Source organism: Oncorhynchus mykiss, chromosome 4 (genome assembly GCF_057628025.1).
Source record: "Oncorhynchus mykiss isolate SJ-2025 chromosome 4, ASM5762802v1, whole genome shotgun sequence".
Lineage (NCBI taxonomy): Eukaryota > Metazoa > Chordata > Actinopteri > Salmoniformes > Salmonidae > Oncorhynchus > Oncorhynchus mykiss.
Window position 1 is genome coordinate 73,522,501 of NC_143025.1, and position 26,720 is coordinate 73,549,220.

The 26,720-nt window shown below is 43.7% G+C and overlaps 1 protein-coding gene across 1 annotated transcript in view; it reads left to right on the top strand.

Annotated features, from left to right (window-relative positions):
- syne1a (spectrin repeat containing, nuclear envelope 1a) overlaps positions 1-26,720 on the top strand; it is a 178,763-nt gene that overhangs the window by 13,871 nt on the left and 138,172 nt on the right. Inside the window, 28 exon segments of the mRNA XM_090232997.1 lie at positions 1,075-1,170; positions 2,266-2,349; positions 4,902-4,922; positions 5,142-5,234; positions 5,440-5,609; positions 5,803-5,999; positions 7,514-7,635; positions 11,652-11,759; positions 12,575-12,712; positions 13,064-13,228; positions 13,378-13,490; positions 13,689-13,857; positions 14,046-14,142; positions 16,138-16,343; positions 16,934-17,098; positions 17,344-17,496; positions 17,785-17,928; positions 18,307-18,489; positions 18,648-18,806; positions 22,424-22,588; positions 22,785-22,919; positions 23,146-23,304; positions 23,413-23,618; positions 23,776-23,884; positions 24,167-24,331; positions 24,561-24,728; positions 25,285-25,449; positions 26,337-26,477. Of these exon segments, the coding sequence (XP_090089123.1) occupies positions 1,075-1,170; positions 2,266-2,349; positions 4,902-4,922; positions 5,142-5,234; positions 5,440-5,609; positions 5,803-5,999; positions 7,514-7,635; positions 11,652-11,759; positions 12,575-12,712; positions 13,064-13,228; positions 13,378-13,490; positions 13,689-13,857; positions 14,046-14,142; positions 16,138-16,343; positions 16,934-17,098; positions 17,344-17,496; positions 17,785-17,928; positions 18,307-18,489; positions 18,648-18,806; positions 22,424-22,588; positions 22,785-22,919; positions 23,146-23,304; positions 23,413-23,618; positions 23,776-23,884; positions 24,167-24,331; positions 24,561-24,728; positions 25,285-25,449; positions 26,337-26,477 (3,996 nt within the window).

Consider the following 26,720-nt stretch of genomic DNA (forward strand, 5'->3'; position numbering starts at 1 on the left):
ATGTTTCCAATCAATTAAAGCCCAGACACTCACATGTAATTAGTTCCTAAAGCCCTTGATTTATTTATCTGACTCCTGTGACTGAGCTAAGTAAATGGATATTACTTCCTTATTTTGTAATTAGTCAAATTTTCCTCATTAACTCTTGGATTATAACGAGCTAATAGGAGAATTTAACTTCAATTAGCCTGTGGCATGATTTGTCCATCTGTAGAGGCTTCGGTAAAGGGTTTTTCTGTCACTCATTGAAAGTGACACAAATGCATTCTGAACATTAACATATTTAAAGCAATGGAACTATTAGAAGTGGAATTAAAGAGGAAAGCTCATTGCTAATTCATTTTGAGAGTTGTGTGAGGTAGGGTCTTTGCTTCTCTTTCTTTCTCACTTTCTCTGTTCTCTTGTACAACATGTCTGGGTCTAGATTCCCTATTCCTTTGGTCTCACTCTCTTGGTCTCCCTTTACTTTACCTCCCTGCCTCTCTTCTTCCCACCCCACCCCCCCTTCCCCCCCTCTCTTTTCACTAATCTCACTCTGAATGGCTGAATGCCTTTCCCTCTAAACCTCTCCTCAGCCCCACCATGTGACTATGCTTTAAGAGAAATCATTGATGTGGAGTCAGGGAGAAATTGAGATATGTGTCTCTCCAGTGTGGAGGGCCACGTCAGGTCATGGAGGGAGTTCTTGAGAGGGGCTCACTTTGAAAATCATCAGCATATTTCTGGATTTTGGGATTCGGGACCCCTTTCAAAAGAGACTGATCCTCCTTGCTGTCAATCAATCGTCCCACAGCCAAGCTTTCCTGTGGCTCAGAATATCCTTTTTAACAGGACTTTGTGAATGTATTGTGATCATGCATATTACATGCTTGGAGACTTACTGTGCTAAAAGACATGTTGCTTTTATTACAATAACCATTAAGTCTAGAAAAACTGATCTTGATGGCTTGAGTTTCCAAGAAAATTTGACCTAATGGCTTTAGTTGGGTAATTATTGTATGGCACAGAACACTTCCATAAACATTGAACTAATGCAGCTTTGGATTGACTGTTGTTTGTTATGGTTCCCCCCAGCGTGTTCCGTCCCTGGTGGTGACGGACCTGTTTGAGGACATCAAGGATGGGGTGATGCTGCTGGCCCTGCTGGAGGTCCTGTCTGGACAGAAGCTGGTGAGTCCTGGACCAACCTGCTCTGGGATCAGTTTAACTAGTCTGCACGTGGTCTCACTCAGGGCAGCAACAAAGGCCCTCCCTACACTCATGGCTTTGGGTCAGATTAATTGCACTTGGTCTTGGTCACAATGTTGTTGTCTCATTATAAATACCAATCCAAGCCCACCAGATCCCCAACATGCAGGGTTAAACTCTAACGCTTCCTTGATGATGTTCAACTGAAATGACAGTAAGCTCTCTCATCAAAAAACAGAGCAATGGAATGTAATGAAGGCAGGGTTGACATGGAAACCTGTTTGTAAAGGGCATTTGATGACTGATTTTGAATACTACTGTGAAAGACTTTCTCTGTGAACCCTGCCCTCAAAGCTATGTTCACAGCATATCTAAGGACATCAGTGAATGTGAGAATGGAAACGATTACATGGAAATGCTTATTGATTAGTCTTTATTAGGATGTTTGGTTGGAAAGAAATCAGGCTAGATAAACAGGGAAAAGCCACGGGGTACACACACACACACACACACACACACACACACACACACACACACACACACACACACACACACACACACACACACACACACACACACACACACACACACACACACTATTTGATGGTCCCACAAGGCCAATACAGCCTTGGGTCTAAGCTGTCTGTTATATTGATCTCTTTGCTAAAAGGCAAACACACTCAGATTCATTTTCTCTCTATCTCTGTTTCTCTATGTCTGTCCCTCTCCGTTTCTGTTTTCTCTTCCTTGTTTGTTATGTGAATCTCATTCTTGTTTTCTTTGTTATTCAATCTGCCATCTGTCCCTCTTCTCAGTCTCTTTCTACTTTCCATTCAGTTCTTTTTATTGTCCCTCCGTACCTTTTGTTTTCTCTTTAACATCCTTCTGACTCTGAAACTGTATGTCTCTTTAACTCTGTCTTATATTACCTCCCCACTCCCTGTCTCTGTCTCTATCTCCCTCTCTCTCTCTCTCTCTCTCTCTCTCTCTCTCTCTCTCTCTCTCTCTCTCTCTCTCTCTCTCTCTCTCTCTCTCTCTCTATATATATATATATATATATATATCTCCCCCCTCTAGCCATGTGAGCAGGGGAGGAAGCTGCGGAGGATCCACTGGGTCTCCAACATCGGCACGGCGCTCAAGTTCCTGGAGGGCAGAAAGGTAGGAGTGCTCCATCTCTACCTTTCCCCCTCTCCTCTCCTCCTCAATCCCTGTCTTTCTCTCCCCCTCCATCCCTTTACCCCTCTAACCCTCTATCCCTCTACCCCTCCATCCCTCTCCCCCTCCAATCCTCTCCCCCTCCATCCCTCTACCACTCTCCCCCTCTCCCACTAACCCAATGACCCTCTCCCACTCTCCTCCCCTCCTCCTCCGTCCAACTCCCCCTCTCACCCTCCATCCCTCTGCCCCTCTCCCTTGACACACATGGTTCAGGTGATGGCCTTGGGGTCAGAACGAGGAAGATTGACCCCGGATGACTCTTTCTCTACTACATTCATCTCTCTACCCCCCCCCCCCCCCCATCTCCCTTTGCCCTGCTGTATCTTCCTTCATCCTTCTCCTTATCTCTCTCTCTCTCTCTCAAATGGACTGTTTTCCCTCACTCCATGAGATCCATGTCTATAACCAGTATTCTATCCAACCATTGTATGCGAGTAAAGTACATGTAGAATAAGAAATGTCATGACAGGCCTGATGGAAACAGAAAATGTGTCGGTAAACATTCCAAATGTCGACAAAACAAAATATGCTAGAGAAGGTGGGCTCTTTTTGTGTCTGTAAAATGAATTATGCGAGAAGTGGCGGTGGAAATGCCTTCATGTGCAAATATTGATATAATAAACATAATATCAAAGTAAACTTGGAGTCACGCAATGATATGTTGTGTGGTCTTCCCACTAAGACTCGGGTAACCATGTAGTTTATTAGGCTACAGATGAAATAAGTTTTGATGAACTTCACAGGGTGGGGAAAGTGCATGGTGATGAGCTCAAAGCTGCTTTCCAATAAAAATTGAGGGTCTTATTCTGGTGACATGATGATCGATGCTTGACTGCTATTTGACAAAGAGAAATATTCTCTCCCTTATCCATAATGATCTCATCATGTTTACTAGCCTACCCACACTGTATCTGCTGGCTAGAGCGCACGAGCCCAGACCAGAGTAGGCGCATTTGCTATTAAACACAACAGTTTTTGTTATATTCACGTCATTTAGCAGACGCTCTTATCCAGAGTGCATTTTCCATACTAATTCTCTATGGGAATCAAACTTACTATCCTGGCGTTGCCACGCTCTACCAACTGAGCTACACGGGACATTGCACTTTGCATTTTTAGGCTGTACATGAAAAGTACATTTTGTGTCATCACGCAGTGATTTGTGTCCGCAACAAGTCCGTTTGGTGGAAACACACCATTGGTGGAAAAATGTGCATATTTTCTTCATGCTGATTTTAGAATATTCACATGAAAATGTGTCGCCAATTGGATGGAAACCTAATTTATGAGATGGATTCCCAGTATTAGATGGCTAATACTCCACATAGCATGTCTTTGGATATACATAAATAAATCCCCAGCTTGCGTCTGGGGGGACATTGATTTAGCTTCTTCCTGCACTGTGACAGGGTTAAACCCTAAATCCTACAACAATAATCTGCAGTCTGGAGTGTAGACACCGAGATTGGGTGTCTCTGCCATGCCATGCTGGGATGGGTGTGTGTGTATGTGTGCGTGCGTGCGTGTAAATCTTATATGTCCATAGACTGTATTTAGATTTGATTTTAGTTCCTATCCTCAGTGCTCTTTTATCACATTTGCCATTTATCTCCCTATCTCATATCTGTCACAATGGGAGCATGATTTAATATCTGCTGTTGCCTACAGTATATGATGTTTGGTCTCTCTCTGTCAGATAGCTGTTATATTGGTCAGACTGGTCGTGTCCAAATAATCCATACTTGCGTCCTAAATAGTAGGCCGTTTGGGTATGCAAAAATATTATGTTTAATAGTATGCGATGCCCTGTCTTTGTCATATTGTTGAAGCAGTGTCCCTCCATCTACTGTCAACCACTATCTTTACATAGTCTAAGGACCCCATTCTGATATGAAGTGCTGTATTATGTATAAACTGCCTACTAGACCTAATCTCTAGACCTGTCTTAGATTTAGAAACATTAATGATATGTACAGTACTGCTCAGTCTCTGACCCTCTCTCAAGTGGAGCTTTCCCACCCCGTACTGTCCCTCCTCCATACCACAGTCCCAGTGTAACATGATAACCTTTAATGCTCAGACTCATCTCCTCTGTAATATACCCTCTGATATGGATGATATGATGAATGCCCAGGCCCTCTCTCTCTATGATATACCCTACCCCCTGCCCTCTCTCTCTCTCTCTCTCTCTCTCTCTCTCTCTCTCTCTCTCTCTCTCTCTCTCTCTCTCTCTCTCTCTCTCTCACTCTCTACTCTCTGCTGGGTGTAATCCCCGGTGCTGTCTGTGTATAGGTGATAGATCTGTCCTCTCAGCCCGCCGTAGAGCAGCCAGGGTTATCTCACTGTTAGAGTCTTTATCACTTGGCTCACACTCGATGAGGCATCCCCCTGTCACTCACCCATACTATATACCTCCTCTAACTGCATCCAATCTCTGTCTACCTCTCTTTTGCTCCCTCTCTCTCTCTCCTTTTTTCTCACGCTCACTCAAGTCTGCGTACAGGGGATCACCGGTTAGTACCAGCTTATTTGATGTTTTCATGAAAGTTTTTATGAATGATATTACACTTGGGTACTGTGTTCATAGTCCGTATCCGTATTTCCATATATTGTACCACTGCTAGATTGAGTGAATTTGTGCATATTTGTTCCAAACAGTATGTATTAGAACGGATATGATTTCTGTGTGATATCCTACCGTATAATGCTAGATATTGTATGTTGTGACACAGATCAAGCTAGTCAACATCAACTCGACTGACATCGTCGATGGAAGACCATCTATCGTACTGGGGTTGATTTGGACAATAATCCTCTATTTCCAGGTATAGTGCCTCTGTGGTGGGTGGGTGTCATCCCACTACAAATAATGCAGCACTATTGCACAATTACACAATAAAGGCCATGGTGTTTCATTTTGTGAGTCAGCCATACTTCTTCATACATACTGTCTTCTTGGCACAAAAAAGCTGTGCTTTTTCTATAGCAACAATTCTCTCTCTCTCTATCGCTCTCTCTCCCGTCGTGCAGATAGAGGAGTTGACCAGTAACCTGCCAGCGCTCCAGGCCCTCTCTAGCAGCACCTCCTCAGTGGACAGCTCCGACACCACCAGCCCGCCTGTCAAGAGGAAGCCCCTCCCCCCGCTGCAGGGTGGGGCCAGGAAGGCCCTACTCAGATGGGTCCAGCAGACCGCCACCAAGTACGGGGACACTACAGCCACTGCACCTACTGCAATATAACATGATGATACTTATGATATTACTAACTACATTAACACTTCTATTACCAGTACTAATCGTGGTTGTGGTGATAGCTACTGATAATGATATTACGATAGCTAATAATAAGTGATGGTGTTATTGATGCAATGCTGTATTTGTCTGTCTCTTCAGGCATCTGGGGATGGACGTGAAAGACTTTGGGCCGAGCTGGCGTACAGGTGTGGCATTCTTCGCAGTGATCCTCTCTCTTCGACCCCACCTGGTCGACATGGAGCGTGTGCGGAGGAGAGCCAATCGAGAGAACCTGCAGGAAGCCTTCTCATTGGCCGAGACTGAGCTGGGCATTCCGCAGCTACTGGACCCAGAAGGTAAACCACAGCCAGAGAGGTCATTTCCTGTTTGGCAAATTAATGTGGGTCGTTCCACGAAATTAGTGCCTTTTGGGTGCCTTTAAAATGTTATATAGAAATTGAGCACAAACATTGAAAAAGCATGTTATATTAAATTGAGTGCCCTTTAATATAGAACACATGGAAAATTCAATAAATCTGTTTTTTTATTTGAATAAAGACTTAATTCAGCATTTTGACATGTCCGTCTATGCATCCTCTGTGACTTCTGGGAAGATACTAGCCCACTTAATCCTAACATTTATCCAAGTTCACCATCATTGTAAAGTTATTTTGTTGCTTTGACAAAGCCATTTCTCTAGTTTACTATTTATTTCATGTGATTAGTGATTCATTTTAAGGGAAAGAAAACATTCCCTCATTTTAAAGTCAACCCTGTTACGTGAACTGAACTGTCATTTTAATACAGTGAAACTATTTTTTTTTTTTTTTACATTGAACATCTAATAGTCAAATCATAGTGTAAAAGCAGGTGAGCTGGATCTTCTCTTCTGGGCCATGTTCTGGTGTTTTGTGATGGACATCTGAGAGGGTTGAACATAACACATCAACCCCGTTACCCATATTGACAGGCTGCAAATGTTTTAACAATAAAACCGTTTTTGGTGAAGCTTGCATTCAATTGTCCTCCCTGTTTCACACAACCAGCTTCCATTCCCCCTGTTACAGGGGGATTTATGGATGACTTAAGATGAAGTCATCAACCCTGTTACGGTCAAAGCTTTTACGGTCAAAGCTGTTTCTTTATTTGGTACCTACTAGATACTTACTATAGTCATTTTTTAAATGTAACCTCTTGAGATGGGAAAATATGTTTTTTATTAAGTTCAACATGTGCTTTTTATGACAGAATGTTCAAATTAGGTGAAATGAAAACTTCTGGTTAGAAAACTTCAACTTTTCTAGATCTTTACAAACCTGAAGCTGATATTTCAGCCACGCTCCATGTCAATACAAAGATGAACTATGCTTTCACTAGTGTACATTCCTGCCTGTGTATCAGATAAATCCCTCTAGAGTGAATCCTCTCAACAGCATCTGTGCTCCCTCACGCCTGCCCCTCAGAATGAGCCCTGACAAATCCAGTTTGACATCACCATAATTAAGGGCCATTAGGGCTGGAGAGGAGTCAGTGCCAGAGAGAGCATCCAGCAGCTCACCAACATACCATATAAACCTGATATGACAGTTTGATGCAAGGTGGCAGGCCTTCCCCTCTGCCTGAGGTTTCTGTCAGCGATAGAGGCTTTCTTCTGCTTGATTACAAAGATCAGTGATGGCTAATCTCAGTAGTCTGTTGTTGATATAGCTGGAGTTAAATAGTGATGTATGGTTAGCTTTTTCCAGATTAGATGTCATTGAGAATGCTTTGTTAATACTAATATCTGGTTGTTCATAACAGCTGGTATTCAGTACAGTTATGTGTGTTGTGGGGACTAGACTGACCCCTATCTGTTCTTCTTTCTCCCCAGATGTGGATGTTGACAAACCGGATGAGAAGTCCATCATGACGTACGTGGCCCAGTTTCTGAAGCACCACCCCAACCCAGGTCACCAGCAGAACAGTGACTCGGACTCCCAGCCAGAGGAAGAGGTAGCAAGCCCTGTCCCTCTCCCCACCGCTCCCTCTCTCTCCATCTTCACAGCCATGTCTCTTCCTATTGTTTCTTTCTCTCCGTTATTTACATTATTTGCCACTATTGTCCTCTATTCAAGTGTTATCTCAGACCTGCAGGTAGACTTGCGGTGTGTGCTGTGTCTGTAAATCCTTACCACTACCACTGACACTAACTACCCAACCTTTCCTTATTGTCACCTCTCACATTCCCTTACGCCTTAGTGATGTGATGTAATGTCTTCTTGTCTGTTGTTGATCAATCACTTCTTTTTTGGACATCTCTCCCTTCTTCTTTTTTTCTCGTTCTCTCTCTCCACTGTGGTGTTGTCTGTGTGGTCACTGCATCCCTGTGGTTGTTGTGCCTGCCTCTGTTCCACAGCATGGTCTTGCTCCTCGAGATATTGAGGAGATGTTGGAGGTAGGTTCAGTCTGTAGAAGTATTAGTATCCTCATTCCTGTCCACTGTGCAGGTTCTCCATCAAACGTTCCAAAAGAACATTCTTAGAATGTTTGTAATTCCCCGCTGGAACACATACTGCTTCTAGCCCGGTTGCCAGCCTGTTTTTGCTTCAGCCAACTCTGTCAGTGTTTTGCATGACAACAACAAATGAGGCAGCTACAGCAGAGACAGACTGACACCCAGGTTACATTGTTTCTACATACTTTAAACATTCACCATTCCATTTTATTGTTGTAATCACCAGCTCTACTATTGTATTCTGGTGGAATTCGCAGTGTTTTATGTGGTAAGGGAATTCATTTTTTTCTTTCCACATCTCATTTTACCTGAGGTGATAGTCCTGTATTATATGATGTGATATTACCATTATATTAGCATTAGTGCTAACAGCTATGTTGTATTAGCATGACAATGGCCGCAGCTGGCTAGGGCTCGGCAGGGAGCCCTTTTATTGGCGGATAGTTTGATGGAAAGCCTTGGGTTTTGAATGCATAGTGGTTGGGTTTTGTAAGGTTACAGTTTCAGCTTCGAGTGGCTTTGACATTAAGTCTCTCTAACTATGCCTCTTTTGCGTCAGTGTAGGATTTTGATATGTCCTTGCCTTGATTATAGCCACTGGTTAGTACTCTCTACCGCACTGACAAAGGTGTGTAACACTTTGTGTTGTATATTTACATTCAGTAAAACATTTTTTTTAATGAAATAAAGAAAGAAGATATGGTTTGGCAGTGGTGATTTCAGGGACAATACACTAACTAGGCTGTAACAGTGAATGTTAGCCAGCTAGTAATATGATTTTTCCCCCCCTGTAGAGTGTTTAGGGGGCTGCCATTCAGAGAAGAGAATATGTTCCCTTAGCAGGGTCTGTAATGTGAATAAAGAATAAAGCCTTACAATGGGATGGCTGAGCAGAATAGACTGATCAAAATAGAATGGACTGAAACTGAATAGGGGGTGTTAAAATAGAATGGACTGAAACTGAATAGGGAGTGTTAAAATAGAATGGACTGAAACTGAATAGGGAGTGTTAAAATAGAATGTACTGAAACTGAATAGGGAGTGTTAAAATTGAATGGACTGAAACTGAATAGGGAGTGTTAAAATAGAATGGACTGAAACTGAATAGGGAGTGTTAAAATTGAATGGACTGTTGAACTAACTAACTTGTCATCATACAGTATCTTCGGGAAGTATTCACACCCCTTGACTTTTTCCACATTTTGTTGTGTTACAGCCTGAATTTAAAATGAATTAAATTGAGATTTTGTGTCACTGGCCAACACACAATACCCCATAATGTCAACATTTTTCAAAATTAATAAAACATGAAAAGCTGAAAAGTTTTGAGTCAATAAGTATTCAACCCCTTTGTTATAGCAAACCTAAATAAGTTCAGGAGTAAAAATGTGCTTTACAAGTCACACAATAAGTTCCATGGACTCACTCTGTGTGTAATAATAGTCACCTGTAATGTCCCTCAGTCGAGCAGTGAATTTCAAACACAGATTCAACCACAAAGACCAGGGAGACCATGACATGCAAAGAAGGGCACTTATTCAAGCAGACATTCAGTATCCCTTTGAGCCTGGTGAAGTTATTAAATACACCTGTATCAATACACCCAGTCACTACGAGGATACACACTCTTAGAAAACGGATTCCAAAAATGGTTATTCGGCTGTCCCCATAAGAGAACCCTTTTTGTTTCCAGGTAGAACCCTTTTTGTTTCCAGGTAGAACCCATTTTGTTTCCAGGTAGAACCCTTTTTGTTTCCAGGTAGAACCCATTTTGTTTCCAGGTAGAACCCATTTTGTTTCCAGGTAGAACCCTTTTTGTTTCCAGGTAGAACCCATTTTGTTTCCAGGTAGAACCCTTTTTGTTTACAGGTAGAACCAATTTTGTTTCCAGGTAGAACCCATTTTGTTTCCAGGTAGAACCCTTTTTGTTTCCAGGTAGAACCCATTTTGTTTCCAGGTAGAACCCTTTTTGTTTCCAGGTAGAACCCATTTTGTTTCCAGGTAGAACCCTTTTTGTTTCCAGGTAGAACCCCATTTGTTTCCAGGTATAACTCTTTTTGGTTCCATGTAGATCCATCTGTGTAAAAGGTTTTACATGGAAGTGAAAAGGGTTCTACCTGGAACCCAAAAAGGTTCTTCAAAGGGTTCTCCTATGGAAAAAGTTAAAGAACTATGTTCGGTTCTAGATAGCACCTTTTTTCTAAGAGTGCAGGGTTCTTTCCAAACTCAGTTGCCAGAGAGGAAGGAAACCTCTCAGGGATTTCACCATGAGGCCAATGGTGACTTTAAAACAGTTACAGAGTTTAATGGCTATGATAGGAGAAAAGTGAGGATGGATCAACAACATTGTAGTTACCCACAATACTAACCTAAATTACAGAGTGAAAAGAAGGAAGCCTGTACAGAATATATATTCCAAAACATGCATCCTGTTTGCAAAAAATGTGGCAAAGAAGGGAAAATTATGTCCTGAATGCAATGCGTTATATTTGAGGCAAATCTAACACAACACATTACTGAGAACGATGGTGGTGGCTGCATCATGTTATGGGCATGGTTGTCATCGGCAATGATTGGGGAGTTTCTTTTTGATAATAAATGGAATAGAGCTAAGCAAAATCCTAGAGGAAAACCTGGTTCAGTCTGCTTTCCAACAGACACTGGGAGACAAATTCACCTTTCAGCAGGACAATAACCTGGCTAAATATACACTGGAGTCAGTCTGCTTTCCAACAGACACTTACCAAGACGATATTGAATGGTCCTGAGTGGCCTAGTTCCACTTTTGACTTAAATTGGCTTCAAAATCTATGGCAAGACTTGAAAATGGCTGTCTAGCAATGATCAACAACCAACTTGACAAGAGCTTGAATAATGTGCAAATATTTTACAGTCCAGGTGGCCAAAGCTCTTAGAGATTTACCCAGAAATCCTCCCAGCTGTAATCACTGCCAAAGGGGATTCTAACTCATGGGTGTATATCATTTTTAATACATTTGCAAAAATGTCTAAAAACAGGTTTTCGCTTTGTCATTATGGGGTATTGTTTGTATATTTTTTAATTCAGGCTGTAACACAACACAATTTGGAGTAAGTCAAGGGGTATGAATACTTTCTGAAGGCGCTGTAAGTATTCATAACGAATCCAGTGAAATATTAGTAGCGGTGTTTGAAGTGAATTGGCTGAATTAACAGTGTGTTTTTGGCAGCTGTGAGTCTGGAGAATTTGCCCTGCTGGGCAACATATTTGATTACCTCCCACATGTTTCCTCTCTGCCCTCTCTTCTCCCCATCCCTCTTATTCCTTCACTCCCCTCTTCCCTTGTTATCCTTCTACCTACCATCTCTCCCTCTGTCCCTGCATTGCATTCTCACTTCCTCTCTTCTATCACTCGTTCTTTCCTTTCCATGTATTCCCCTTCCTCCCTCCTTATATCTATCCCACATTCCCTGCTTCGTTTTTTACTTTCATTGTTCCCTTCCTCTCTCCTCCCTCCTCTCCCCGGCCACCCAGAGAGAGCAGCGCAAGGGCCTGAGGGAGCTGAAGACCTGGCTGGATCAGCTGGAGCTAGACACAGCACGTACTCAGGAGACCAAGGGCAACCTCAGCCAGCAGTATCAGGTGATCTAGAACACACACACACACACACACACACACACACACAAACACACACACACACACACACACACACACACACACACAAACACACACACACACACACACACACACACACACACACACACACACACACACACACACACACACACACACACACACACACACACACACACACACACACACACACACACACACACACACACCGGGCACAGACACTTCCATTATCAGGCTAATCAGTGGTATTCCACTGCAGGGATCAGACTGCTGCTGCTGCCGTATTTCTACCCTATCTGGCTTATACAGTACCAAAGCCCCAGGATACATTACATATTCAACACAGTGTGGGATTTCCTTATTTCCTCTTTCTATTGTGCACGTTTTTGACAGATTCCATGAATGTATGATCTGTGAAAGAGGGAAAAGTGTATGTGTTCCATGCAGTATATTTTACAGTATATTTTATAGTATATTTTACAGTATGTGTACTGTATGTGTTCCAGGCAGTATATTTTACAGTAAGTTTTACAGTATATTTTACAGTACGTGTACTGCATGTGTTCCAGGCAGTATATTTTACAGTACGTGTACTGTATGTGTTCCAGGCAGTATATTTTACAGTACTTGTATTGTATGTGTGTTTGGGATATAACTAGGACCCAAAGGTTTTCCTTGTCAGGCCACATGATCAGGAAATAACCATTCCATCTGTGGACACCCCACCCTCTCTCTCTCTCTCTCTCTCTCTCTCTGTCTCTCTCTCTCTCTCTCTCTCTCTCTCTCTCTCTCTCTCTCTCTCTCTCTCTCTCTCTCTCCATCAGTCCTTTAAGAGTGTACGTGTTCAATTGGAGATGAATAGGAAGCAGGTGGAGGCTGCGGTCCAGTCCACGCAGAAGGATGGGATGTTGACCGTGGACCAGGCTCTGGTTAAACAGGCCTGGGACAGAGTGTCCAACAGGGTAAGTGTCTGGGACGGGACCTCTGTTACTGTTGTGGAGTAGAGTAGAGTAGAGTAGGGTGTATGCTGGTACAACCTAGCTCTCAAGGACACAAGCAAACATTAAGAGGGGCCTAATCAAATACCTGACCAAGTACTCAGTCAAATCTCCAGTCAACCAAACAGTGAGCTGCGTCATTTGAAGGCTTTTTAGCCGAAACATTGAAATAAATCCACAACAAGGAGAGATAAGTGTGGGACTCTTTTTTTTCATTTGTACTGCAAAAGTTCCCACCAGCATTCAGACAGGCAGTCAGAGACAAGGTAACTTGACAATAGCTCGTTGACTGACATTGTAACCTCCTCCCTACAGCTCCTAGGGTGGCACCTGCAGCTGGACAGGGCTCTGCCCGCCCCCCTGGGTGTGGTGGGGGAGTGGCTGCACCAGGCTGAGGGGGCACTCCGACAGGAGGTCACTATTCAACAGACATCTGACGCGACATCAAACACTGTCCACATGACCCTGGAGCAACACAAGGTGGGCAATGTGAGCAAGGTGACAATGCGAGTCCATTTAACGTTACACACATCCTTATTAGGTCAGTTGTTATGTACTATGTAATGGCTGTACCGTAACACAGGGTGTAATGACTGTACTATTCTCTGCTTGTGTGTGTCTGTCTACAGGACATGCTCAAAGGTCTTGAAGGTCACCAGCAGGTCTTCCAGAGGATCCATAAAGACAGAAGTGTCAACGGAGTCCCTGTCCCCCAAGAGCAGCTGCAGGACATGGCAGAGAGGTGGGTCTTATCGTGGCAACCAAATGGCCCAGGTTTCCCTGAACAACCATTTAACACCCAAACCACTCATCTCCCATCCCAACCCCATGATTTATTTACAGAACATTGACCAGATTACCAGCACTAACGTAGCTGGTTTAGCTTGTACATTGTACATTCTATGCTCACATGTTGACCATTCAGTATTTTGTCTTTTAGAATGAACTTTGTATCGACTTCGTCAAACATTCATCTGGCCAAGATGGAGTTCTGGGAGAATAAACACCACATGCAGGCGTTCCTGATGCTGGCAGAGTCCAAGCTCAAATCCTGGATCATCAAATATGGCCGACGAGAGTCAGTGGAGTTAATGTTACAGAACTATGTTGTAAGTCCAACAATATACAGTATTGCTCTACTTTTAAATGTCACCACTATTTCATCTTACTTTCCCACATTAGTTTCATGTAAATGATTTTTGAATGAATGGGTATAATGTTATCTAGGTTAGAGAAAAAACATGCCCTGAATGTTATCCTAATCACCCACTTATTTCGTTTCTCCTCTCTCATTCAGTCATTTGTTGAAGGACAGCAGTTCTTTGAGCAGTACGAGACATTGTTCCAGACTCTGAAACAGTCTTCTGAGCTCTATGTCAAGGCTGATGGCACAGGTGAGTTTTTACAAGATCAAGCTTCATTTGACAAATTTTACCTCATTATCTGATCCCTCTACCTTTTCCTATCTACACCACCTACCTGACAAGCTACTTTCTTTGTCTTTTCCCTTTTGATTTAGGCAGTATTTATTGCCAATTTTAGACCACTTAATCTTATCGGGACCCTGGGGCCTAAATCTCCATATCTAGCCCACCACCATTTCCAGTACTGAATATTTTACCGATATATCACCTCTGATCAATTTCCCAAGAATGGCTCAATAGCCAATCACCCACTATCGTCCAGCATCTTCTATCCTCCCTGTCTTTTATAGTGGTTTGTCCTCTCCAGGCTAAAGTCTAAATGAGGTTTCTCCACTCTCAGCTCTCAGTGGGGAATTCGACCCCATTAGCCGAGCTGCTCTACTTTTGCTGTCTCTGGGCACTAACATGCTACGGTAGCTAGCTTGTTGATTTCATTCAGTTCCAGCCCTGCAGGCTTTATATTAGGGTATGCAGGGGAGAAGAACTGAGGTGTATCTGACAATCTGAAACGTGATTGGTCGACCTCCGAAAAATGAGGCTCCCCATGAGTGAGTCCAGCCCCAGCTGGTGGTGGGTTTGCTGTGATTTGATTGGTCAGGTTCAGGCTCATCTCCTGGTTATTTCTGAAGGATAGCCCTCGAATGATTGCAGAACGGGTACGGTATGTTTTCTGCCATTTGGAATGATTGCAGAACGGGTACAGTATGTTTTCTGCCATTTGGAATGATTGCAGAACGGGTACAGTATGTTTTCTGCCATTTGGAATGATTGCAGAACGGGTACAGTATGTTTTCTGCCATTTGGAATGATTGCAGAACGGGTACAGTATGTTTTCTGCCATTTGGAATGATTGCAGAACGGGTACAGTATGTTTTCTGCCATTTGGAATGATTGCAGAACGGGTACAGTATGTTTTCTGCCATTTGGAATGATTGCAGAACGGGTACAGTATGTTTTCTGCCATTTGGAATGATTGCAGAACGGGTACAGTATGTTTTCTGCCATTTGGAATGATTGCAGAACGGGTACAGTATGTTTTCTGCCATTTGGAATGATTGCAGAACGGGTACAGTATGTTTTCTGCCATTTGGAATGATTGCAGAACGGGTACAGTATGTTTTCTGCCATTTGGAATGATTGCAGAACGGGTACAGTATGTTTTCTGCCATTTGGAATGATTGCAGAACGGGTACAGTATGTTTTCTGCCATTTGGAATGATTGCAGAACGGGTACAGTATGTTTTCTGCCATTTGGAATGATTGCAGAACGGGTACAGTATGTTTTCTGCCATTTGGAATGATTGCAGAACGGGTACAGTATGTTTTCTGCCATTTGGAATGATTGCAGAACGGGTACAGTATGTTTTCTGCCATTTGGAATGATTGCAGAACGGGTACAGTATGTTTTCTGCCATTTGGAATGATTGCAGAACGGGTACAGTATGTTTTCTGCCATTTGGAATGATTGCAGAACGGGTACAGTATGTTTTCTGCCATTTGGAATGATTGCAGAACGGGTACAGTATGTTTTCTGCCATTTGGAATGATTGCAGAACGGGTACAGTATGTTTTCTGCCATTTGGAATGATTGCAGAACGGGTACAGTATGTTTTCTGCCATTTGGAATGATTGCAGAACGGGTACAGTATGTTTTCTGCCATTTGGAATGATTGCACTAGCTTGATGTGCAGATGTAATTGGGTTTCCTCTTTGGACTCATTTGTCATTTCTAAAGAACACACCAGCATTCTGTAGTCTTGATGTGCATATGAATGTACTGTGTGGATTCCTTTTTCCTCTGATTATTGATATTCTATATTTATAACCACTGTTTTCATTCAAATAGGTTTGCCAAGAGACCTTGTTTGATCTCTCTCACTACCCTGTGTGTATGCGTGCGTGTGTGTGCGTGTGTGTGCATGTCTGTGTATTTATCCCATGTCTCTATGTCTCCTCCTCTCCCAGTGGATGAAGGCGAGGCAGGGGTTAGGAGGTTCATGCGGGAGGTGTTGACCCAGTGGAGGAGTCTGTCTGTGGAGGTGCGCAGTGTAAGGAGCATGCTGGATGAGGTGCTCTCTAACTGGGAGAGGTACAGCTGCACTGTGGCCTCTCTACAGGCCTGGCTTGAGGATGCAGAGGGAGCACTCAGCCAGCCTGAAAACATAAAACGGGTATGTCTTACTGTAGACCCCCTCACTTGATCCCCATTCACCTGCTTATAAACATTGTAGATTGATCTAGGCCTAGCATGTCACCAATGAAACAACCACACCTTAACTTCTGCTTTTCTGAAAATGGACCTGAGAAAAGGGGTGAAAGCTCTTTTGGGGGGGTCTTTGACCTTAACATCTTCTGATATATCAATTTCTGACACCCTAATTTCAAAAATATTTATTCGATTTCAACATCCAAATCATCTTCCAACCAACCGTCAAGATTCCCTCCAACTTCCCCATGTCACTGAGCACGTCCCAGCTGTCAGGTCACCATGGATACCCCAGCTGCCAGAATACTGTATAACCCTAATAACCAAACCACTGGGGACAAGACAGATAATTACCCCAACCACTCAATGAATACCCAATGTCATTAATGTCATTACTCTCTCTGTCCTTCAATCTTTTTACATTCCTCCTCCCATCTCTCTCTCTCTCCCTCTCTCTCTCTCTCTCTCTCTCTCTCCCTCTCTCTCTCTCTCTCTCTCTCCCTCTCTCTCTCTCTCTCTCTCTCCCTCTCTCTCTCTCTCTCTCCTCTCTCTCAGGAGTTCTTCCGCAACCTTTCCCAGTGGATGGATCAGCACTCTGTGATGAACGACGCAGGGAACTTCTTGATTGAGACATGTGACGAGACTGTGTCACGTGACCTGAAACAGCAGCTTCTCCTGCTCAACGGGAGATGGAGGGACCTGTTCGTCAAAGTCAAACAGGTAACGGAGCTTTCATGGAGACAGAACAAACTGATCACACTATTAGACCTGTTGGACATAAGCTATGGGACACACAGGTAGGTAGTGGCACATTAAGACCCATCAGAGATGCAGATAAATGAGCATACATGCCCTATGGCCATTGATGCAGGTAACTGAACACACTTGACAAAGACACACTGGTTACAGCCACAGCAGCGCACATTAAGTCTCAAACCAACACACTGTGCCCCCTGTCTCTGCAGTACGCCCGTGAAGACGAGCTGGACAAGTGTAGGAGGGACCACATGAGGGCCATCTCTGCCCTGAGGGAGCTGCTGGACGGTGCAGAGGTGAAGCTCAACGCCCCTGTACAGGTCTCCTTCCTCAACATCAGGTCTTTCCTACAGGATGTGGAGGTAGGTCATGAGTAGGCTATGTAATATGCACATACAAACTGCATTGTCATATTGTCTAAGCAGTTTTTATGAAGTAGCATGCAAACCTATATTTTATTCTGTGTTCAGAATGCTGTTTGCTTCTGTAAACATACTGTGCTAGATAGCCTTCCAGCTTTCTCTATAAGCCACAGAGTAGATCCAGTCAATATTCCACAAACATTGCTTCACCTCTGATTGAATCTAGCCCTTGTAAACACACGACTAAGATGAGATTTCTCCTTCTTTACTTTCACATCTCCCACTCAGAACACCAAGAAAAAGGTTGTTGCCATGGAGACTCAGTACAAGTTGGCTGCCTGCAGTGCCCAGCTCCTGTCCAAGGATGCCCCGCAGGAGGAGGGCGCCAAGGCCATGGCTACTATGACAACGGTCAAAGGTCAACTCAGTAAGGTTGGTATCACCAGAGGGTAAAAATGACATTTTATTAATCCTTTCCTGCCTCAAATCTTCCATTTGCCAGTGTCAGCTACTGCAATGTACTGGGGTGACTTTTCCAAAAGCTTCTTATTCTAATCTTGATACTCTTTTGTTCATCACCTACAAACAATGGACTAAAATGATCTTAATGCCGTATTTCCATAGAGGATTTACTCAAGTGTTTTACCCAAACGGCTCAGACTTTTCTGTACAATGCTACAAAAGTTTATTTCCTTATACTGGATCTCTCTAGGAATGAATTACCTCCCTCTCTCTGATCCCTCTGCTGCATTCTAATTATGGACACTATTGATTCTCATGGAGCCTTGTTCCCCCTGTCTCTGTCCCAAGGTGAGGGAGAGGTGCCCTTCTCTGGTGAGGGAGTGCCATGGACTGCTCCCCCTGCTGGAGGAAATGGAGAAGCACATCACAGGCTTCTACCAGGCTCTGGAGAGGGCCATCCGGATCACTGCAGCAGGCAGAGACCCAAAGCCACAGGCCCAGGTCCAGGGACAACACAAACACAAGTGGCAGGTGAGCTAGGGGACTAGGGTGTGTGTGTGTATGTGTGTATGTGTTTTTGTGTGTGTGTCCTTTCCTGTGTGTGTATGGTTGTGTATAAATAAAAGTGAGTCTGTATATCCCACTCTGGGTGAGTTTATATATCTACTGTACTCCCTCTGCTCCCCCAGGACCTCCTGAGCCAGCAGCAGAGCTGTAAGATGTGTTTATCTGTGATTGAGAGGAACCTCCACTCCCTGCAGAGGACGCTCTCCTCCAGCAAGGCCCTGAGGAACTTCGACCAGACCCTCCTGCAGAAGAGAGTGGCCGAGATTCAGACCTCTGCACAAGTTAGCATTACTGTACTCAGGTGTCATATAGGAACTACACATAGGAACTACATTACCCATGACATTGCGTAATGTTGGCTGTGCCTAACAATATTTGTGCCATGTTTGTGCTGCTACCATGGTGTGCTGCTGCCATGTTGTGTTGTCATGTTGTATGGCTGCCATGTTGTGTTGTCATGTTGTGTTGCTGCCAAGTTGTGTGGTCATGTTGTATGGCTGCCATGTTGTGTTGTCATGTTGTGTTGCTGCCATGTTGTGTTATTGTCATGTTGTGTTGCTGCTATGTTGTGTTGCTGCCATGTTGTGTTATTGTCATGTTGTGTTGCTGCCATGTTGTGTTGTCATGTTGTGTTGCTGCCATGTTGTGTTGTCATGTTGTATGGCTGCCATGTTGTGTGGTCATGTTGTGTTGCTACTATGTTGTGTTGTCATGTTGTGTTGCTGTCATGTTGTGTTGTCACGTTGTGTTGTGTTGCTGCCATGTTGTGTTGCTGCCATGTTGTGTTGTTGTTAGGTTGTGTTGCTGTCATGTTGTGTCGTTGTTATGTTGTGTTGCTACTATGTTGTGTTGTCATGTTGTGTTGCTGCCATGTTGTGTTGTCATGTTGTATGGCTGCCATGTTGTGTGGTCATGTTGTGTTGCTACTATGTTGTGTTGTCATGTTGTGTAGCTGTCATGTTGTGTTGTTGTGTTGTGTTGCTGCCATGTTGTGTTGCTGCCATGTTGTGTTGTTGTTATGTTGTGTTGCTGTCATGTTGTGTTGTTGTTATGTTGTGTTGCTGCCATGTTGTGTTGCTGCCATGTTGTGTTGTTGTTATGTTGTGTTGCTGTCATGTTGTGTTGTTGTCATGTTATGTTGCTACTATGTTGTGTTGCTGCCATGTTGTGTTGTTGTTATGTTGTGTTGCTGTCATGTTGTGTTGCTGCCATGTTGTGTTGTTGTTATGTTGTGTTGTCATGTTGTGTTGCTGCCATGTTGTGTTGTCATGTTGTATGGCTGCCATGTTGTGTGGTCATGTTGTGTTGCTACTATGTTGTGTTGTCATGTTGTGTTGCTGTCATGTTGTGTTGTTGTGTTGTGTTGCTGCCATGTTGTGTTGCTGCCATGTTGTGTTGTTGTTATGTTGTGTTGCTGTCATGTTGTGTTGTTGTTATGTTGTGTTGCTGCCATGTTGTGTTGCTGCCATGTTGTGTTGTTGTTATGTTGTGTTGCTGTCATGTTGTGTTATTGTCATGTTATGTTGCTACTATGTTGTGTTGCTGCCATGTTGTGTTGTTGTTATGTTGTGTTGCTGTCATGTTGTGTTGCTGCCATGTTGTGTTGTTGTTATGTTGTGTTGTCATGTTGTGTTGCTGCCATGTTGTGTTGTCATGTTGTATGGCTGCCATGTTGTGTGGTCATGTTGTGTTGCTACTATGTTGTGTTGTCATGTTGTGTTGCTGTCATGTTGTGTTGTCATGTTGTGTTGTGTTGCTGCCATGTTGTGTTGCTGCCATGTTGTGTTGTTGTTATGTTGTGTTGCTGTCATGTTGTGTTGTTGTTATGTTGTGTTGCTGCCATGTTGTGTTGCTGCCATGTTGTGTTGTTGTTATGTTGTGTTGCTGTCATGTTGTGTTATTGTCATGTTATGTTGCTACTATGTTGTGTTGTCATGTTGTGTTGCTGCCATGTTGTGTTGTCATGTTGTGTTGCTGTCATGTTGTGTTAATGTCATGTTGTGTTGCTGCCATGTTGTGTTGCTGTCATGTTGTGTTATTGTCATGTTATGTTGCTGCTATGTTGTGTTGCTGCCATGTTGTGTTATTGTCATGTTGTGTTGCTGCCATGTTGTGTTGTCATGTTGTGTTGCTGTCATGTTGTGTTGTCATGTTGTATGGCTGCCATGTTGTGTGGTCATGTTGTGTTGCTACTATGTTGTGTTGTCATGTTGTGTTATGTTGCTGCCATGTTGTGTTGCTGCCATGTTGTGTTGTTGTTAGGTTGTGTTGCTGTCATGTTGTGTCGTTGTTATGTTGTGTTGCTACTATGTTGTGTTGTCATGTTGTGTTGCTGCCATGTTGTGTTGTCATGTTGTATGGCTGCCATGTTGTGTGGTCATGTTGTGTTGCTACTATGTTGTGTTGTCATGTTGTGTTGCTGTCATGTTGTGTTGTCATGTTGTGTTGCTGTCATGTTGTGTTGTCATGTTGTGTTGTGTTGCTGCCATGTTGTGTTGCTGCCATGTTGTGTTGTTGTTATGTTGTGTTGCTGTCATGTTGTGTTGTTGTTATGTTGTGTTGTCATGTTGTGTTGCTGCCATGTTGTGTTGTCATGTTGTATGGCTGCCATGTTGTGTGGTCATGTTGTGTTGCTACTATGTTGTGTTGTCATGTTGTGTTGCTGTCATGTTGTGTTGTCATGTTGTGTTGTGTTGCTGCCATGTTGTGTTGCTGCCATGTTGTGTTGTTGTTATGTTGTGTTGCTGTCATGTTGTGTTGTTGTTATGTTGTGTTGCTGCCATGTTGTGTTGCTGCCATGTTGTGTTGTTGTTATGTTGTGTTATTGTCATGTTATGTTGCTACTATGTTGTGTTGTCATGTTGTGTTGCTGCCATGTTGTGTTGTCATGTTGTATGGCTGCCATGTTGTGTGGTCATGTTGTGTTGCTACTATGTTGTGTTGTCATGTTGTGTTGCTGTCATGTTGTGTTGTCATGTTGTGTTGTGTTGCTGCCATGTTGTGTTGCTGCCATGTTGTGTTGTTGTTATGTTGTGTTGCTGTCATGTTGTGTTGTTGTTATGTTGTGTTGCTGCCATGTTGTGTTGCTGCCATGTTGTGTTGTTGTTATGTTGTGTTGCTGTCATGTTGTGTTATTGTCATGTTATGTTGCTACTATGTTGTGTTGTCATGTTGTGTTGCTGCCATGTTGTGTTGTCATGTTGTGTTGCTGTCATGTTGTGTTAATGTCATGTTGTGTTGCTGCCATGTTGTGTTGCTGTCATGTTGTGTTGCTGTCATGTTGTGTTAATGTCATGTTGTGTTGCTGCCATGTTGTGTTGCTGTCATGTTGTGTTATTGTCATGTTATGTTGCTACTATGTTGTGTTGTCATGTTGTGTTGCTGCCATGTTGTGTTGTCATGTTATGTTGCTACTATATTGTGTTGTCATGTTGTGTTATTGTTATGTCGTGTTGCTGTCATTTTGTGTTGCAACCATGTTGTGTTGTTGTCTTAGGTCTCTCTCTCTCTATGTAATTGTTTCGGTGTCTCTTTTGTCATGGTGTGTGTTTTGTCCTATTTTCATTTTTTTTTATCCCAGCACCAGTCCCTACAGGAGGCCTCTTGCCAGGCCACCATTGTAATTAAGTATTTGTTCTTAATTGATTAAAAGTTGGGTTTTTTTAATTAAAAAAAACATCAGAGCAGAGATTAGCATTTCCAGACCAGGAAAATTGGGGTACAAGATTGTTTCGCACAAGATTTCCGACTCGGGTGCTCACATTAACAATTTTGAAAACTGAAAATATTGACTTGATCAAAGATGATTGTCAGTTAGAGGTCACATACAACTACAGTAACTACATTACCCACGCAGCATCACTACATCTTTACCACCCTTTGTGCTCTTCCCTCCAAGGGTCTGTTGAAGGAGGTGGGGGAGTGGAGGAGGCAGGAGGAGGCCAACAGCACCATGAGGAGGAGGTTTGAGGAGTCTCGTCAGGACCTGGAGAGAGTGCTGAAGGTGGCAACCACCTGCCTGGGAGAGGGGGGAAACGCAGAGGAGCTGCTGAGAAAACAAAGCGTAAGACTAGAAGAAAAACACCAGTCAATCAACAGTCAACCTTACTCAGTTTAGATGAGTGGGAGGAATCCCTTTTAGAGATTAATTTGAGACTATTTGAGACTATCGAGACTATTTGAAATGATTGAGAAAATACAATCATAAAATGAAATCATTTTTTGCTCCCCCTCTGACTTTTTCTGTTAATTCCGTTCAGGAGTTCTTTGGGCAGCTAGACCAGCGGGTCCTGAGTGTGTTCTTAAAGGCCTGTGACGATCTGACAGACATCCTGCCTGAGGAGGAGCAGCAGGCGCTGCAGGACACTGTCAGGACGCTGCACAAACAGTGGAAGGTCAGACAGCAAAGTTTGATCACTTTCATACATACAATAGTAGTAATGGCAGTCTTCATGAAAGGCGTAAAGTGCTACATGATATTACATGGGGTTACAATAGCAGCCATCTTGTAGAGCATCTTCCTGGACTGATGTTCCTCTATCCTTGTGTAAGTCCTTGTCTCTCTGTATGCTCTGAAAAACAATGTCCATTTAGTCTCTCTGTGTCCCTGTGCTTCTGCAGGACATCCAGATGGAGGCGCCGTTTCACCTGCAGCGTCTGAAGGTGGAGGCAGAGCGAGGCCGGGCAGGGGCCGTCCTACAGGAGTGCAGGGCGGAGCTAGCCAGAGAGATCCAAGCACTGACCACCACAGGCAGCGAGACAGTCATCAGAGAACACAGGGTGAGAGAAGGAGGGAGAGAGAGTGAGGGAGGTATTGAAGGAAGGCGGGAGAGAGGGGCAGGAATGAGTTCACCCTAACTAACCACACCATTATGTGTCTATCCTTAGGCCTTCTTCAGGGAGAAAGCACCTCTCAGTGTGTGTGAGAAGAGCATAGGCAACATGGAGGAGCTCTGTCAGACACTCCCTGACAACGACTCGGCTAGACAAACCCTGGACTCCACCAGGAGGGCCCTGGCAGACGTCAAAGGTCAGATAGAGGCCACCCACCTGAAGCTGCAGCAGCACTCCCAGTGGAGGGAGTGGAATGACAGGTGAGAGGGGACAGAGATAGACGTTTCTCTGAGAAATCTGTAACGAGGGTTTCTCCAATCTCAAAAATATATATATTTTTAATTATGCTGATGTGAAGTACCTTACTTGTAAAGAAATAATGTGATAATGTAGGGAAACAAATCACCCTTGATCCAGGTTCTCAGAGCTCTCTGATTGGCTGTTGTCTCAGAGAAGCCAGGTGAGGCTCCTGAGAGAGAGAGCCAGAGATCGCACCCACCAGGAACAGGTGGATACTACTGTCCAGGTGAGCAAGATGTGCTATATCCCATAATTACCACAGAGGTTATAGTTAAGAATGCAATGAATTCCATTTCCCCATTGATACAGAACCTCTCCATCTTTACTACTACCTCTTCCCATACCTCTCAATCTCTCCCACTCTATCCCCTTTTCATATCTCCGTGTCTACCCATTCCTCTCTCCTTCTACCCTTCACCCTTCATCCCATACCTCTCCTTCTCTACTCCTCAATCTCCCCTCCCTTTCTACCCCAAATTCTGTCATCCTCCAACCCCCCCTCCCATAGGAGCTCCAGAGGGCAGCCGAGGGGCAGGAGGAGAGCCTGTCGTGGCTGAATAGTCGTCTGGCTGTACTGACAGAGGTCAGTCCTGAGGTGGAGGCTATTAGACAGAGGGCTGCCCTGGCCAAACTCTCCTCTGACCTCACCGCCCTCCTCTCCTCTCTCTTGGAGGTAAACCATCTTATTTTTTTTGTTATGGCGATACAATTGTCCACTTGTCATGAAGGTCAGAATTGAGAGACTGATCTTTGTAACTTCCTTGCCTATCCAAAAAGTGAACTGGTGATCTCTGCTCTATTATAATGTTATTATGCTGGTCTAGTCTGTGTTATATACCAGTATACAGTATGTTTTAAGGACCTGCCTCTCTCTCCTCCTCTCTCTGCTCTCTTCGTCTCAGTGGGGTCAGGAGGGGTCTGTGAGGGTCCACAGTGAGGAGCTGAGGGAGGATGTGCGTTGTGCTCTGGAGGAGGTTCTCAGGGCTCGGAGGGAGGCTCAGGAGCAGACCAGCAGGATCCTGGAGGCAGAGAACCCAGAGGAGGCCAGGCAGCTGCTCCTCATACACCAGGTAGGGGCTGAGGGAGAGGTGTGCTGAGGGAGGGGTGGGCTGAGGGAGGGGCTGGCTGTGGGAGGGGTGGTAATAAAAAAAAAAAATTAAAACACATTCCTACTGTGTAACTATAATGTCTCATAAAGCCATTATGTGTGTGTGTGTTTGAGATCGACTACATTACATTGCAGTCGGACTGCACAATCAGAATCACTGATATACAAATCACCTTGCATCCCAACACTTACTTAGAAGATTAGCGATTCTGTGCTTCTCCTTGCTCAAACTGATCCTCTTTAATACGTTGATTTTCTCTCTGACTTCCATTTTCTGTCTATCTGTGTCTGTCTCCCTGTCTTTGTCTCTCTGTGTCTGTCTCCCTGTCTTTGTCTCTGTGTCTGTCTCCCTGTCTTTATCCCTCTGTGTCTGCCTCCCTGTCTTTGTCTCTCTGTGTCTGTCTCCCTGTCTTTGTCTCTCTGTGTCTGTCTCCCTGTCTTTATCCCTCTGTGTCTGCCTCCCTGTCTTTGTCTCTCTGGGTCTGTCCCCCTGTCTTTGTCTCTCTGTGCGTCAACAGCAGCACCTGAAGCGTCTCCAGACCGACAGGAAGAAGGCAGAGCTACTAGTCGCTCACTGTCGCCAGCTGCAGAAGGCGGAGGGGCTTAGTAGCTCACTACGGGAACTAGAGGGTGCTTTCAGAGAGGTGGACCGCAAAGTAGGGGCCCAGGAGCACAATCTGCAGGTACAAGTCTCTGGATAAACTACACTGTATTCACACACGTGGCTGTGTTGAAATGCATGTGCATGTCTTCCTATTGATCTTTCAGCACATGCACCTTCCCTGATCAATGATTGGTCTTTGTCCTATGTTAACTTGCCATTGATCTGTGTGCTGTGTTTTTGACTTACACGTTTTCTTCATATCCTCGGGTTTCAAGTAAACATGTCCCTCTCGGCCTTGTCATTGATCACTTTAAATCTGTGTGTCTGTGGGAATGTGTGTCTGTCCCGTTTGTGTGTGGGTGTGGCTGTCAGTGTGTTTGTGTGTTTGTGTGTGTATATGTGTGCGCAGGGTTGGGGAGTAACTACAGTTACATGTCAACTGATTACTAAAAAAACGAACTGTAATCAGTTACTTTACCAGCAAAAATATTGTAATCCGATTACAGATACTCTTGAAAAACTAGATGATATACTTCTTGGATAACTTTTAAATTCAGAAAGGATGTTTGCAAAAAAATACATTATGACTCCTTTCTGTTTTCTCAATGACATTCAATTAAGCATTGAAAAAAGGTGCAAGTTTAAGTTTGTTCTACCAGACTGAGTCTGTCCACAAGTCAGAGACCAGTGTGATGACACACCAAAGCGTTTAATGGATCCTTTTTGTCTTCTTCTAATGCCTCTTAAAGGTAAAGTAATCCAAAAGTAACGTAAAGTAATTAGGTTACGTTACTGATTTGGGGTAATCCAAAAGTTACGTTACTGATTACAATTTTGGACAGATAACAAGTAACTGTAACAGATTACATTCAGAAAGTAACCTACTGAACCTTGTGTGTGTGTGTGTGTGTGTCCACATACTGTATGTTGTGTTTGTATTCAACGATATCTGTTTGGGATCCTCAGGCGACTCTGGGTGCATGGCAGGAGTTTGACGCAGAGAGAGAGGCAGTATGGCAGTTTGTCAGCAGTACCAGCCCTGTCTTACAGAGGGAACTCATCTTCAGCAGCCTGGACAGCCTCAGGACTGAGCTGGGGTGTACCAAGGTAAGTCTGTTAGAGATACATCCAGTGTGTGCGTCTGTGCATATATACAAATTGTCACTGGCCTACACACAATACCCTGGAATGTCAAAGTCAAATTATGTTTTTTGACATTTTTACAAATTCATAAAAAATGTAAAGCTGAAATGTCTTGAGTCAATATATATTGAACCTCTTTGTTATGACAAGCCTAAACAAGTTTAGAAGTAAAAATGAGTCCATACAACAATAAGTTGTATGGACTCA